This window comes from Hemitrygon akajei, chromosome 13 (genome assembly GCF_048418815.1).
Source record: "Hemitrygon akajei chromosome 13, sHemAka1.3, whole genome shotgun sequence".
Lineage (NCBI taxonomy): Eukaryota > Metazoa > Chordata > Chondrichthyes > Myliobatiformes > Dasyatidae > Hemitrygon > Hemitrygon akajei.
In genome coordinates this window covers 99,588,237-99,603,734 of record NC_133136.1, presented here as the reverse complement: position 1 = coordinate 99,603,734, position 15,498 = coordinate 99,588,237, and the positions used below count along the sequence as shown (strand labels likewise).

The 15,498-nt window shown below is 42.2% G+C and overlaps 1 protein-coding gene across 2 annotated transcripts in view; it reads right to left on the bottom strand.

Moving 5' to 3' along the window:
• The window catches only part of ndst3 (N-deacetylase/N-sulfotransferase (heparan glucosaminyl) 3), a 986,629-nt gene that overhangs the window by 37,500 nt on the left and 933,631 nt on the right, over positions 1–15,498 (bottom strand). For both annotated transcript variants that reach the window (XM_073065158.1, XM_073065159.1), the window contains one exon: positions 2,435–2,617. In XM_073065158.1, coding sequence (XP_072921259.1) covers positions 2,435–2,617 — 183 coding nt within the window. The remainder of the gene's footprint in view (positions 1–2,434; positions 2,618–15,498) is intronic.

Below are 15,498 nucleotides of genomic sequence, written 5' to 3'. Positions count from 1 at the left end.
CTTGTACTCAATTCCCTTTGTAATAAAGGCCAACATTCCATTAGCCTTCTTCACTGCCTGCTGCACTTGCTCATTCACCTTCAGTGACTGATGAACAAGGACTCCGAGATCTCTTTGTATTACTCCCTTACCCAACTCTATACCGTTCCGATAATAATCTGCCTTCCTGTTCTTACTCCCAAAGTGGATAACCTCACACTTATTCACATTAAACGTCATCAGCCAAGTATCTGCCCACTCACCCAGCCTATCCAAGTCACCCTGAATACTCCTAACATCCTCATCACATGTCACACTGCCACCCAGCCTAGTATCATCAGCAAATTTGCTGATGTTATTCTCGATGCCTTCATCTAAATCATTAATGTAAATCGTAAACAGCTGTGGTCCCAATACCGAGCCCTGTGGCACCCCACTAATCACCACCTGCCATTCCGAGAAACACCCATTCACTGCTACCCTTTGCTTTCTATCTGCCAGCCAGTTTTCTATCCATGTCAATGTCTTCCCCCCAATGCCATGAGCTTTGATTTTACCCACCAGTCTCCTATGTGGGACCTTATCAAATGCCTTCTGAAAATCGAGGTACACTACATCCACTGGATCTCCCCCATCTAACTTCCTGGTTACATCCTCGAAAAACTCCAGCAGATTAGTCAAGCATGATTTACCCTTGGTAAATCCATGCTAGCTCGGCCCAATCCTATCACTGCTATCTAACTGCAATTCAGACTTGACAAGTTTTACTGTACTTGAAAGAGAGAGAATAAAAAGTGTGTGAATATGGGGAATGAAGCCTTGAGAGCCAACACAGAGTAAATGGGTCTCATGATCTCGTTCTGTTACATTATTCTATAATTACAGCCCAAAAATCCAAACGGCCCAATCAGCTACAAAAGTCTTTGGTGCTTTGCAGAAGCGACTTTGGTCTCGCCATGACATTAAAATGGCAACCAAGGTCAAAGTGTATAACACAGCTGCTTTACCATCTCTGCTTTATTCAACTGAAACAATGACATTGTATTGGAAGCACATCAAGAAATTGACCAAGACACAACTCAGACATTTATGCCAAATGTTACACATCAAGTGGCAAGAGAGGGTTCCAGGTGTGGAGGTGCTCAAACGTGCTGGGACAGTCAGTGCAGAATCGCTCATCACAGCTTCTCAGCTGCGTTGGACTGGTCATGTCACAAGAATGAGTGATGATCGTTTACCCAAAGCTGTTTTCTATGGCGAGCTACATGAAGGAAAGAGGAAGCATGGTGGTCAGAAGCTGCACTACAAAGATATGCTCAAGCACCAAATGAAGAACACTGATGTGAATGTCAACACCTGGGAGAAAGATGCTTCGGACAGAAGAAGTTGGTGCTGCATTGTTAAAAAGTCAATCCCAGCTATCGAGGAGAAAAGGAAGAAGAAATATGAAGCAGGTCATGAACACAGATATTCGGTGCTAGACCAGTCAAATCACAAAGGCAGCTGATGTGGGAGACAGTGCCGATCCAATGCTGGTCTTGTGGCCCATAACCGTGCCTGCAGAGACTAAACTCTCAGCACAGTCAACATCGAAATCAATGGACAGCAAAGAGGAAGAATTACAGCCCACCAGAAAGGAAGAAAATCAGTGTGTGGAATGATTGGAATCATTTTAAGTTGATCAACATTAACAAAAAATGTAAATAAGAATTTGTCTCTCTTTGAATTTGAAACACATGAACTGTACACCCCCACCCCCCCCCAACCTTCCACTCTGGTTCATGGACAGAAAACTCAAATTCAGTTTCAAACAAGTATCTGACAATAATCATGTCCACAACAGTGTTGGCAAATCATTCATGGGGAAATTGCATTGCTGTTTAATGTCCATGTCTAAAATGCTTTTCTGTTTGGATTTCCAGCATCTGCAGACTTTCTCTTGTTTCTGTTTGTTCCACCAGTTTCCAAAAAAAGGTTGTAGCCATCTGAAGGCTTGACTCAAATATTAACTGAATTACTCAAAAAATAATCTTAATTTTCAGCTACTTCTGAACAGACATAATTGGAATCCAAAGTAGCACAGAGAACACTAGCATAACAAATTCTGTGATTGTCCCTGTAATAATTTATGACTATCCAGACTGGGAATGGAACAATTTCAGTTCCTTACAAGATGCTTCCATGCAGTCATGGAGGTTGTGTGCAATGTGAAGCAAGATGTGTTGTTTCAAAGATATATCTGGATTTGGAAAGATGATGGGAGCGCTTTGACAAGGCTAACAATAATTACTTTTTCACTTATTACTTCCTACTGTTAAAATCAACCTAACACTCAAAAACAAATAGTTACCAGCTAGACAAAGGGTATCTTGGAAGTTCAGCTTCATTTGCACACAAAAACAGGCACAAGACTATTATTATCATGGCATAATTTCAAGAAGAATTGGATCCACACCTGCCACAGTGGTTCCTTTTGCTCAGGAAATAGCTCAAAGTATTTGTGTGCCAGATGAACAGGAGGCATAGTCTGCAGTTTCAGGTTGGTCCAGCAGTGAACAAAATTGGCCAAGTTCACAAAGGTGTAGAGTCCCAGTCGATCATTCCCATAGTTGGATAAGTGTGTCATGAATATGCTGATCTGAAAGGAAATAAAAAGGTCACTCTTTAGATCCGACTTATTAAATTAAAACCATTTAATCTACCATCTAGATTGAGCAGACTAATGTGTTTATTCTTGCATTATTGCTTTTAAAGACAGTGACTCATTTTGGATTATAGTTTTAAGAATAAACGCAACCATTGAATACCATCAGCTGTTTCATAATCATTTACAAGCTGGTTATCTGTTTATATGAACTAACATATCAGAACTTGTAAATTTCCCCAGCTACTTTTTGCCTTAATGATACTTGACTTCTACGTCATGGCCAGAACTTATTAACTGTTGGGGCTGAATTGATTCACTCAATGGCTATTATTAATGCACAAAAGGATAAACTATCTAATTCAGAAACAAAGCAGGGCATTTTTGAAATAAATGCACTAGTCACATCATTATTTGTAAAAAGAAAAAAAATTGTTTACATTCAAAACGTAACCACTTACATATGGACAAACTAATTTCCTGTGGAGTGTGATGACCACTATGTGCACTGGCTGATGAAGGATGAGACATAGATGCACCACAAGCATTGAGAAGGGATCAGAATGGAAGTGAAAAGAGTTAGTAGAAAAACAAAGAGAGTGGGATTGGATCAAGCAGTGCTGGAAACTCTGAATGGATCTGCGACTAGAGATTTCTGCTCAGCGCCTGCTGCTTCATTGTCCAACATCTTTTTTTCACACCATCTTTGAAAACTGTGAAATAAAATAGAAAATAATCACCCCTTTTCATGTTCTTTCCCATAGCAGTGACCAGGAGATTGATCTTTAACTCCTGGGACTCTGAAAAGAAGGAAAGACTAACATGCTAATAAAATGCCCTTCACATCCCTTTGAAACAAATTATTTAACTGGGAGATATCATGATTAAGGAGTCCCTATTGCAAGCACTGGAAAGTTCAGGATATAGATCTCCTGTGACAATGCATCTCCACGAACAACAAAATATTATTATTTACTAATATACTGTACATAGTTGTTGCTTGTCCTGTGAATCAGACTAGGGATTTTATTTCTAAAATTACCAGCTTTTTGGCAAAGATGACCAGCAGCAGAAAGGTGTGAACCACTAGTGGTGGGGACAGCAGCTGCTGACATTAGTTGGTAGTTGTGAGATTGCTCGGAAGCTAGGCAGGAGATTTTGGTCTTTGGTATCAGGAAGAACTCTGCCACCAGGAAGGCTTGTTAGGGAGAGAGTGAATGGACGTTTAAATAGACAGGCAAATTAAAAAAATTGTTTACATTCAAAACGTAACCACTTACATATGGACAAACTAATTTCCTGTGGAGTGTGATGACCACTATGTGCACTGGCTGATGAAGGATGAGACATAGATGCACCTCACACACCTCATGCACACCTCATCTATGCATAGATGCAACTCACATACAAAGTGCTGGAGGAACTCAGCAGGTCAGGCAGCATCTATGGAATTAGATAAACAGTCGATATTTGGGCCGAGACTCTTCTTCAGGACTGGAAAGGGAAGAAAATGCCAAAATAAAAAGGTGGTGGTGGGGGGGGGGGGGAAGAATCAGAATAGCTGGAAGTTGATAGGTGAAGCCAGGTGGGTAGGAAAGGTAATGGCTGGAGAAGAAGAAATCTGATAGGACAGGAGAGAGGAGCATTGGAAAAAGGAGGAGGAGACCTGGGGGATGTAATAAGCATGTGAGAAGATGCAAGAGGCCAGAATGGGGAATGGAAGAGCGGAGGGGAGGGACAATTCTTTTTAACCAGGAGAAACCAATATCAAATCAATTTGGAAGCTATGCAAATGGAATATGAGGTTTGCTCCTCCAACCTGTGGGTGGTCATGTCCTGGCATCAGCGGAGGCCATGGATTGATCCATCAGAATCCAGGAGAAACCAATATCAAATCAATTTGGAAGCTATGCAAACGGAATATGAGGTTTGCTCCTCCAACCTGTGGGTGGTCATGTCCTGGCATCAGCGGAGGCCATGGATTGATCCATCAGAATCGGAATAAATATTCATTTTTATAGATGCTGCCTGACATGCTGGGTTCCTCCAACATTTTGTATGTATCGCTTTATTAAACAACAGATGCTGCAGGGAAAGAGAGGGGGGGGGGACGGAGAGAGGGGGAGGGAGAGGGAGGGGAGAGGGAGAGGGGGAGAGAGGGAGGGGAGAGAGAGAGAGAGAGAGAGAGAGAAAGAGAGAGAGAGAGAAAGAGAGAGAGAGAGATAGAGAGAAAGGGCAGGGATATGGGGTTCCAATGAGGGATGAAAACCAGCAAATGGGGACTCAAGGAGAAATATACTCATAGGGTAGGGCGTTTCAGGGGACGGATGGATAGATTGCTTTTATTTCCTTTCCAATTAAAGGTTTCTCCTGTTTGCTTCCCCAAGGCTCCAAGTTGGTTCTGCAAAACTGTCACAGGAAGCTGCTTAGCCAAAAGCAGGAATGAAAATTCTGTGATACAAGTAAATCAATATTTGTAAAATCAGATCAGCTTTTCTGATGGCACATGATCTGATATAAAAAAAGACAGATGTGCACTGGATAAATTTTCAGCAATGCCATGAAGTTGAGTTGAGTTTCCAAGCAAATTTGGGGTTGGCAGCAGGTATTTTGTAAAAGAGAGACTTTTTTTTTATAAATTCAGAGTTATGGGTTAGAACGGCCCTCACTATCACTAATAAATGTTTCCCTCACTCACAAACAGTTAGTTGACAATGACCAGAAGCAGCATGATAGCTAACTTCACAGTACCACGTCACTGAGATATTGTTGACAGTACCACGTCACTGAGATATTGTTGACAGTACCATGTCACTGAGATACTGTTGACAGTACCACGTCACTGAGATATTGTTGACAGTACCATGTCACTGAGATACTGTTGACAGTACCACGTCTCTGAGATATTGTTGACAGTACCACGTCACTGAGATATTGTTGACAGTACCATGTCACTGAGATACTGTTGACAGTACCACGTCTCTGAGATATTGTTGACAGTACCACGTCACTGAGATATTGTTGATAGTACTACGTCACTGAGATATTGTTGACAGTACCATGTCACTGAGATACTGATGACAGTACCATGTCACGGAGATACTGTTGATAGTACCATGTCACTGAGATATTTTTGACAGTACCATGTCACAGAGATACTGTTGATAGTACCATGTGTTACGAACCCCGTAACTGGGTCACTTACCAGCAAAGATAGAGAGGTCTGTTGAAGTCTGATGGTAATATTTTTAACAGTATTTATTGATAAAAATACACAAAAATAATATCAATGCAAACATACAGATAATATACGTCGTCAATACTAAATCTAAAAGCGCGGGTATAATAATAATCAACAAGAAATAGCTCTATCATTGTCTGGGGGATAATGTATTGTCCGATGGAAATATAAAAGTCACTCAAGTTCATTCAGGCTGCAGCTTTTGGTTGGAGAGAGAGACGGGGTTTAGAACTTGCCCGTTTTCCTTTCTATGATGTCGATCCTTCGAAATGTCGTCGGTGACCTTTTCCTTTTAGCTAAGCCGTCTTCCGTGGTCAGTCCCACCAATTCCGGGCAAATGGAAAAGGACGCACGTGGGCTTTCCACCAGCTGTCGCTATAACGCTGTCACGGGATTTCTAGCATTTCTCCTGGTGCGTCTAAAGGGGTTGTTCCCCAGACCCTCTTTTATCCTTACTCACGGGGTCTCAGATGTCAATCAGGTTGGGATGATGCCATCCCCCAACCAGCCCATGTTGCTCATTCCTTGAGGGCTTCAATGAATAGCACAGTGCTCAATACACAATTCCGTCTCCAAGAGACAATGGCCGTTTCCCGTGGCTTTGTATCGCTGAGGGGCCAGGACATTCCAAACCCCTTGTGGATTCTGTGTCTCTCTCTCTCATTTCCTGGGTCTCCTGACCTGAATTAATAGCGATCTTGCGATTCTCAAAAAGGAGGGGGCTACTTTGTACCCTTCGGCCCCTCAGAGTTGGGGCACAGGCGTAACACCCCCTTTCTTCAACGCGTTTTTTACCATCGGTAAAAAACGAAGTAATACAGAGTCTTACAGGATTTTAGAATCTAACACAATACAAAAAGTTTTTTTTTCTACAGAGTAATACAGTTATACATTCAATTCAGCATCTAAACAGTTACCGATTACATTGTCACTTCCTTTAATATCTTAACATCTTGTACCTTACTAAAGTCTTGTAGCATCAGACTCCAATTTAATAACCACCTATTTTTATTTCTTATTTTCTTTAGCAAACAAAAACTAAAGAGTTGTGATCTTAGCTTACGGGTATACTACAAAAGTTCATGCAAATACTAATCTTTATGTTACTTTCAAACTTAACAGTCAGGCTTCCATGGGGGTTGTCTTTATTATTCACATGCTTTGTCGAAATCCCTTAAAACCGACTTCTGCTATTTAAAAATGGCGTCCCATTAACCCTCGCCTCTTTTCCGGTTAATTCCCACGTGGTGAGCTTGGGCACCCTGGCGAAACAGGCTTTCGCCCGTTCCTTTCATAGGAGTTATTTTATCAACAATGTGTTCCAAACTTAGACCATTTCCCGAATTACCACCCAATTCTTTAATTTTACGCAAGTTGCTAGTTTTCTCTTCAGGACCCTTCAGGTGATTAGGTCTCAATGCCAGCGATCCCTCTTTGTTCAAACAGCATTTTGAATTCTGTGGTTTCACACCACACTCTGGAATAACAATAGCGTGTGGGGCCCCTTTACCTTCCAACTCAATCTGTAATTGAGTCACAGGCACCGTGGTACCAAGCCATTGTCTCGGTAGCCGGGTTGCTGCGTTTGACATCAATTCAGACTTTAAATTTTCTTCATTCGATTTGGAAACTACACTTTTCCCTTTTCCTTCAATAATAATATTCACCTCACCACCTGTTATCTCCTCACTAACTTTTAACACACCTTCGAGCACAAACACCTGGGAACTCTCACTTCCCACTATTACCAAGGTTAACCCTTTCTTCACTGAACCAAGTCCATCTGACCCACAAGGACTGCATTCCTTTTCAACTGAATCAAATACCTCAGACTTTTCCTGAGCTCCATTACTAGGTTCAGTACCACGTGCATCCACATCTTGGATACACTCAAACAGGACATTTGCCTCTTCCAGACTTTCAATACCCGTACCCTGTTCAAATTCTAAATTCCCCTGATCCTCCCAGCTACTCTCTGGGCAACTCCCCTCAGGAGTAAACTCAACCCCGCGGGCTGAAACAACCTCATCTGCCAACCCAGCAGACTTCTTCAAGGTAAGGGCACCCTTTTCATCTAGGACTGCCCTCATTTCATTATCAGGAACACCTTTAGAATTTTCAACTTCTTCAAACAGTTCTGCCAAACCAGACAGATCATCCATGTCCAACTCTGGACCTTTTAACAGCTTTATCTGTTTCTCATCTTTATTTCGTGCCTCTAGAACTTTTCTCCTCGCTAAGGGCAGGTCTACCTCCTCTCCCTTACTCTCTTTTTCCTCCCTACTCTCCGTTTTACCCCCCTCTAACCCTTGTTGGTACAGGGTCGGTAAAAACGTCTCGACCAAATCGATACTGGCTGGATTTAAACTGCTCTTGTTCTCAGCTGCCTTTCTCGACATGCTGCGAGTGATCGCGCATGCGGGATAGATCTTGGAATCTAGGGGCGTGACCTCCACCGGTGGTCTCGTCAGCTTCATTGCTGACCAAACCTTACCACTGGCTAAATCATTACCAAGAAGGACGTCCGGGTCTGTTCTCGGGAATTCTGATCGCACCCCTATTTCAACTGGTCCAGATACCAGCTCACAATTTATAATGATTCTATGCAAAGGCACCGTTTCTGTCCCTTTTCCTATTCCTTTCACAGTTACCATTCCCGTCTTGCGACCAAAATCCAGTACCTTACTGCTAATCAATGACAGTTCAGCTCCCGTGTCTCTCCAGATCCGCATGGGAACTGGTGGGTCTCCCTCTCTCACAGACACGGTTCCGTTTGATATACAAGTCTCAGACCCTTCGCCATATTTATCAAGTCCGATTTGGTGGCCGCCTCTAGCGCCTCCAGAGTTGGGTTTTCTATAAATTCATCCATGTCCATCTTTGCTGGTTTCCCGTCTGGCTACCCGCGTACCAGATCCAAGTTTGGACTCACAAGCCCGATTCACTGGCCTCCCAATTTGGTGTCAAATCCCGAGATGAGAACCCCAAGTTGTTACGTACCCCGTAACTGGGTCACTTACCAGCAAAGATAGAGAGGTCCGTTGAAGTCTGATGGTACTATTTTTAACAGTATTTATTGATAAAAATACACAAAAATAATATCAATGCAAACATACAGATAATATACGTCGTCAATACTAAATCTAAAAGCGCGGGTATAATAATAATCAACAAGAAATAGCTCTATCGTTGTCTGGGGGATAATGTATTGTCCGATGGAAATATAAAAGTCACTCAAGTTCATTCAGGCTGCAGCTTTTGGTTGGAGAGAGAGACGGAGTTTAGAACTTGCCCGTTTTCCTTTCTATGATGTCGATCCTTCGAAATGTCGTCGGTGACCTTTTCCTTTTAGCTAAGCCGTCTTCCGTGGTCAGTCCCACCAATTCCCAGGCAAATGGAAAAGGACGCACGTGGGCTTTCCACCGGCTGTCGCTATTACGCTGTCACGGGATTTCTAGCGTTTCTCCTGGTGCGTCTGAAGGGGTTGTTCCCCAGACCCTCTTTTATCCTTACTCACGGGGTCTCAGATGTCAATCAGGTTGGGATGATGCCATCCCCCAACCAGCCCATGTTGCTCATTCCTTGAGGGCTTCGATGAATAGCACAGTGCTCAATACACAATTCCATCTCCAAGAGACAATGGCCGTTTCCTGTGGCTTTGTATCGCTGAGGGTCCAGGACATTCCAAACCCTTTGTGGATTATGTGTGTCTCTCTCTCATTTCCTGGGTCTCCTGACCTGAATTAATAGCGATCTTGCGATTCTCAAAAAGGAGGGGGCTACTTTGTACCCTTTGTACTTTGTACTCAGAGTTGGGGCACAAGCGTAACATATGTCACTGAGATACTGTTGACAGTACCATGTCACTGAGATATTGTTGACAGTACCATGTCACTGAGATACTGTTGACAGTACCACGTCACTGAGATACTGTTGATAGTACCATGTCATGGAGATACTGTTGACAGTACCATGTCACGGAGATACTGTTGAGGGTACCATGTCACTGAGATACTGTTGACAGTACCATGTCACTGAGATATTGTTGACAGTACCATGTCACGGAGATACTGTTGACAGTACCATGTCACTGAGATATTGTTGACAGTACCATGTCACGGAGATACTGTTGAGGGTACCATGTCACTGAGATACTGTTGACAGTACCATGTCATGGAGATACTGTTGACAGTACCATGTCACTGAGATATTGTTGACAGTACCATGTCACGGAGATACTGTTGACGGTACCATGTCACGGAGATATTGTTGACAGTACCATGTCACGGAGATACTGTTGACAGTACCATGTCACTGAGATACTGTTGACAGTACCATGTCACGGAGATACTGTTGAGGGTACCATGTCACTGAGATACTGTTGACAGTACCATGTCACGGAGATACTGTTGACAGTACCATGTCACTGAGATATTGTTGACAGTACCATGTCACGGAGATACTGTTGACAGTACCATGTCACGGAGATATTGTTGACAGTACCATGTCACGGAGATACTGTTGACAGTACCATGTCACTGAGATACTGTTGACAGTACCATGTCACGGAGATACTGCACGGTTGCTCAGGCTGTGATCATGCCAACGCTGGAGTTCAGGTTTTCATTGTGTCTCAGAATCAGATTTAATGTCACCGGCATATGTCGTGAAGTTTGTTAACTTTATGGCAGCAATACAATGAAATACATGATAAATAAGTATCTAAAATACTGCGTAAGTCTATTAAATAGTTAAGTTAAAATAAATAGTGCAAAATAACAGCAAGATAAGAAGTAGTGAGGTTCTATTCATGGTTCAATGCCCTTGTAGAAAATGGGTGGCAGAGGGGAAGAAGTTGTTCCTGAATCACGGTGTGTGCCTCCTTCCTGACACTAACAGTGTGAAGCGGGCATGTCCTGCTGGTGGGGATCCTTAATGCTGGATGTATACATCAGTGGATGGCAGCTATACAGTGTGCCAGCCAGAACAGCATATATAAGAAGTTTTGTAAAAAAACTGAAATTGCTAAGAATACTGAGTAGTTCAAGTAGCTTCGGCAATGAAACAAAATGAGTAAACAGTTCCGCTACGAAACAGGAAATGCTGGAACCACTCAGTAAGTCAGGCAGCACCTTTGACAAGGCAAAGAGGGCATCTCCTCAGGTTGAAGCCCCTTCATCAGGGACCGCTCTTCAGAACAACGATGATGAAGAATCAATGACTTGAAATCTTAAATCTGTTTCTCTTCTCACAGTTGCTGCCTGACCTGTGGAGAGGTTCCAGTATTTTCTGTTTATTTTTCAGATTTCTGACCATTGCATAAATAGTTTAAAAAACACAAGGAGGGAACTGTTTTCATCTCACCACAGATGTTACCCGTGATGCTGAGTATTTCCTCCACATTCTGTTAAAACCATAAGATACTGGAGCAGCAGCAAGCCATTTGACACATCGAGTCTGCATCACCATTTCAACACAGCTGATCCACTGTCTTCTCCTCCCCACTCTCCTGCCTCCTCCCTGTATCCTTTCATGCCCTGGCTGATCAATAATCTATCAACCTCTGCCTTAAATATACTCAATGATTTGCCCTCCACAGCCACCTGTGGCAATGAATTTCACAGATTCACCACTCTCTGGCTAAAGAAATTCCCCCTCATCTCCGCAGGCTTCCAAAATCTGGCAATATTTTACTTCAGTATAAGTAATAACTTAGCATTTAAACTGAAAACTATCAGATTAAATGGTTCTGCTTGGAACTATAACCCCTACTTAGTAGATCAAAGCAGAACTACTTAATCTGATATCAAGATGCAGCCTTAGATATCATTTACAGTTAATTCAGATGTTGGAAGCCTGTAAATTGAACTGATCTGTAATATTAATTCATCTCTAAATGCATACATCACAATACATTACAAAATATACCTTTATTTCAGAAGGTATAATTTAGATTCCAAAACATATAGTCTGTAATTCAGAATCTATTATCACTGTAATTACAATATGGAAGCATTACCTATGTAAGAAAACATGTTTTAAGCTTTAAGATGACAGTGTAACAGGCATTTAAAGGTAGGAGATTCCTGTGACTGTCTCATCCTTAGTTCAAGTTTAGCATTCTGCCAGAGATGGAGAAGGGAATCAAAATTTCATGGAGCATCAAACTGAACCAGAAATAATACTGCAAAAACCACTAGAGGGGGCCAAGTGGTACAACCTTCATTGTTGCAAAGCTCAATTTGTATTAGAAAACAGTAATTAAACAGTTATTAAATCCTAAAATCAAATTCACACATCAAAACTAGTGAACTGTGTTTCAGAAACAGAAGTGTTTCTGTAGATGCTGGAACTCAGCAGATCAGTCAGGCAGCATCTATGGAGAGGAATAACCGGTTGACGTGTTGGGTCAACAGCACTTTTCAGCTCAACCCCTCATGAGCTGCCACACCATCTGAAGATTTTGTAAATAAGAAGTCCTGCTTGTACTGTTTCCATGCCATTGACCTGAGCCTTAGAGTTTGATAACACAGTTCAAGTAATTAACGTTAAGAGCTACACTGGCCCTACCAGGGTTCATAATGTATAGGTAATAAAATCAACAGATGCAATTTATATTGCAGAATCTGATTATGTCTGACTGGAGTTCTGTGACAACATTTTCTTCAACCATTCTAAGGGTATGCTGTAACAACACACACAATACGCTGGAGGATCTCAGCAAGTTGGACAGCATCTATTGGGGAAATTAAACAGTCAATGTTTTCTTTTTATCTCCCTCCAAGGATATTGCCTGAGCTGCTGAATTCTTCCAGTGTTATGTGTGTGTTGCTCAAGATGTCCAGCACCTGCAGGCTCTCCTGTGTGTGCTGTACCAGCTTGTGGCACTTATTCTACATGAATTGGTTGAAGATCATATTAAGAAGCCAGCCTGTCATTCCCACAAATCACTACCCGTTTCTCGTCCAAGATATCTTTTAAAGGATATTTGATTTTCATGGAACCCATCAAATATATTTTTGGCTTATGACCTCAGAACACATTTATTTATTTATTTTATTTAGAACATTTTTATTTTAGAATCTTACCTTTGAGATAGACTTAACTCTTTAATACAACATTCATATTGTGCATGACTCTGCTACTGTGTTAAAAACTACTTAACAATATGTGAAATAAATGTTGGCAGAGAACATACATACATACATACATACATAACAAACCTAAATACATATACAGTCCCATTGTACATAACCCAAAAAAACTTAACACACGTGGGCTAGCAGCTTTTCTGGACAACTGATTCTTGTTTTTACTCATAATTAAATGCTCTTTCAGCTCTCTATATTTTTTGCTGTTACATTCCAGTAAACTAAGTTAAAAAGAAGACAGAAATAGAACAAGTGGGTTTAAATGGATTGTGGAAAACAGGGTCCCAATAATTTTAAAAGGAACATGGGAATGGGACATTTCTGAGTGAAACATGAGCGTGGATGGCAACTGAGGGCCCAGTGAGGGGATCTGGAGTATGAGAATCAATGTCCCACTGAATGAAAAGAAAACATAGAAACTGAGGTCCAATGGGTAGAATTGAGTGCGGGAAACGTTGCCCTGGAATGTTACAGAGACCAGACCCTGAAACCTGGTATATCAATAGAGCAATTGAGCCCTACGTTTTCAGCAGGGCTCCGTGAATGAGAGTAATGTTAACAAAACTGATTTTTGAAGAACAGTCCAGACTCTTTATTAGGCACGCCTTCTCATTAATCAACCAATCATATGGCAGCAACTCAATGCATAAAAACATGCAGACACAGTCAAGAGGTTCAGTTGCTGTTCAAACAAAACATCGGGATGGAGAAGAAGTGTGATTGAAGTGGCTTTGACCATGGAATTATTGTTGGTGCCAGAGGGGGTGGTTTGAGTATCTCAGAAACCGCTGATTTTCTGAGATTTTCATGCACAACAGTCTCCAGAGTTTATAGACGATGGTGCAAAAAACAAAAAAAAAATCCAGTGAATGGCAGTTCTGTGGGTGAAAATGCCCTCGTAAGGAGAGAGTTCAGAGGAAAGCGGCCAGACTGGTTCAAGTTGACGGAATTTTATTAGACACTTAATAAAGTGGCTACAGATGTATTCCTCTGCTGATAGATGCGTATTTTATGCCAAAGCATCACTGCACAAATCTGTCACTTGATAACATCTGCATCCCACTTGCACAGTCCATTGGCCCTGTAAATCATGAACTGATGCACAGTTTCAGAATTTGTAAGAATAATTAAATGTCAAGGAACTGCACACAAAACTTCAGGAGCAGGCCAGTCTGAGTATTAGCATATCTAATATTCTCAGAGCTGGACAATAATTTTCTGTGATTTTGAATAAAAATTCTTGCTAAGAAGATATTATATCAATGACCCTGTGGTTTACACTTTCAGAAGGACATCCTCAGTGTGAACACTACTCTGAGGGGATGAGCAGCAATACAGAAATGAAGCTGCAGCGATGAATTGGGGTGGGGTGGTGTTTAGGTTTCAGAGTAAAACTGGTCAGCAAGATATTTCTCTTACTGACATTGTCGTGAGTGAGCAGCCTGTGCATTTGAACAGGGGCCCACGTCAGCAAAGGGAAAACAGATCTAATGCCAGTAATTAGCTGCATCTTGCAGCAATGATCACTCCACAGAGTTGAAAACTATGAAAGTATAAAGTAACACACACAAAATTGTGGAGCAATTCAGGCAGCATCTATGAAAATGAATAAACAGTCCACACTTAATGTAAAAGTTCAAAGTATTCCATATCTGGAGTGGGGTGGGGGAGCTAGTGATGGCATCAGAGGTTTTTGCTGACCTGGGCAACTTCTTTCAGTTTGTCCATGATTCTCCTCTTCTCATGTCTCTTTTTTCTTTTTCAAGGTGGCTGGGGTCCTGTCAGAGTCTGAGATTTACAGCTCTGGCTCAAACTACTATTCTTCACGGTCTGTGGGTTCTCACCCTTGGGACTTGCTGAGCAGCCTGGCGGTCAAGGTCTCCAGGTGCGGCCCTGTGGTCAACCCGATTCCTTGCCCGAGACTGAAACACCAGCAGTGTACAGTGCTGTCAAAAAGGGCCTCTGCACTCCAGCATTCTCTCTCTCTCTCTCTCTCTCTCTCTCTCTCTCTCTCTCTCTCTCCATGGTGAGTGGGAGTCTGTTGTTCCTTTATTCGGGGGAATTTGGACAAGGGTGATGCAGCAGTTTGTTACATCGAAGTAGCGAGCTGTTTGTCTCCCCTCTTGCTGTGGCAAGAGCGATGCCTCTCTCACCCTCATTACTGAGAGAGATTCTGTGAGATGTCCAAGTGTTGGGATGGACTGTAGATCATGGTCTGTGGGGGCTTTTGTTGAAGCACCTGAGGGATGGTGGGGAGGGGGGAGGATTGATGTGTTGGCTGCAGCTTGTGCACGGGAGGGGGCTCTAACCTTTCTGTCATTCATTCTTTGGGTTCTTTTCTCTGTTTTGTGAATGCCTGTGAAGAGAAAGGAGCTCAGGTTGTATACTGGGTACACTCTCTGATAATAAACTGAGCCATTGAACTACTGAACCACTGCTCTGTCTGGATCTTCACAGCTTTGGAGTGTGCCATCACCAACAAG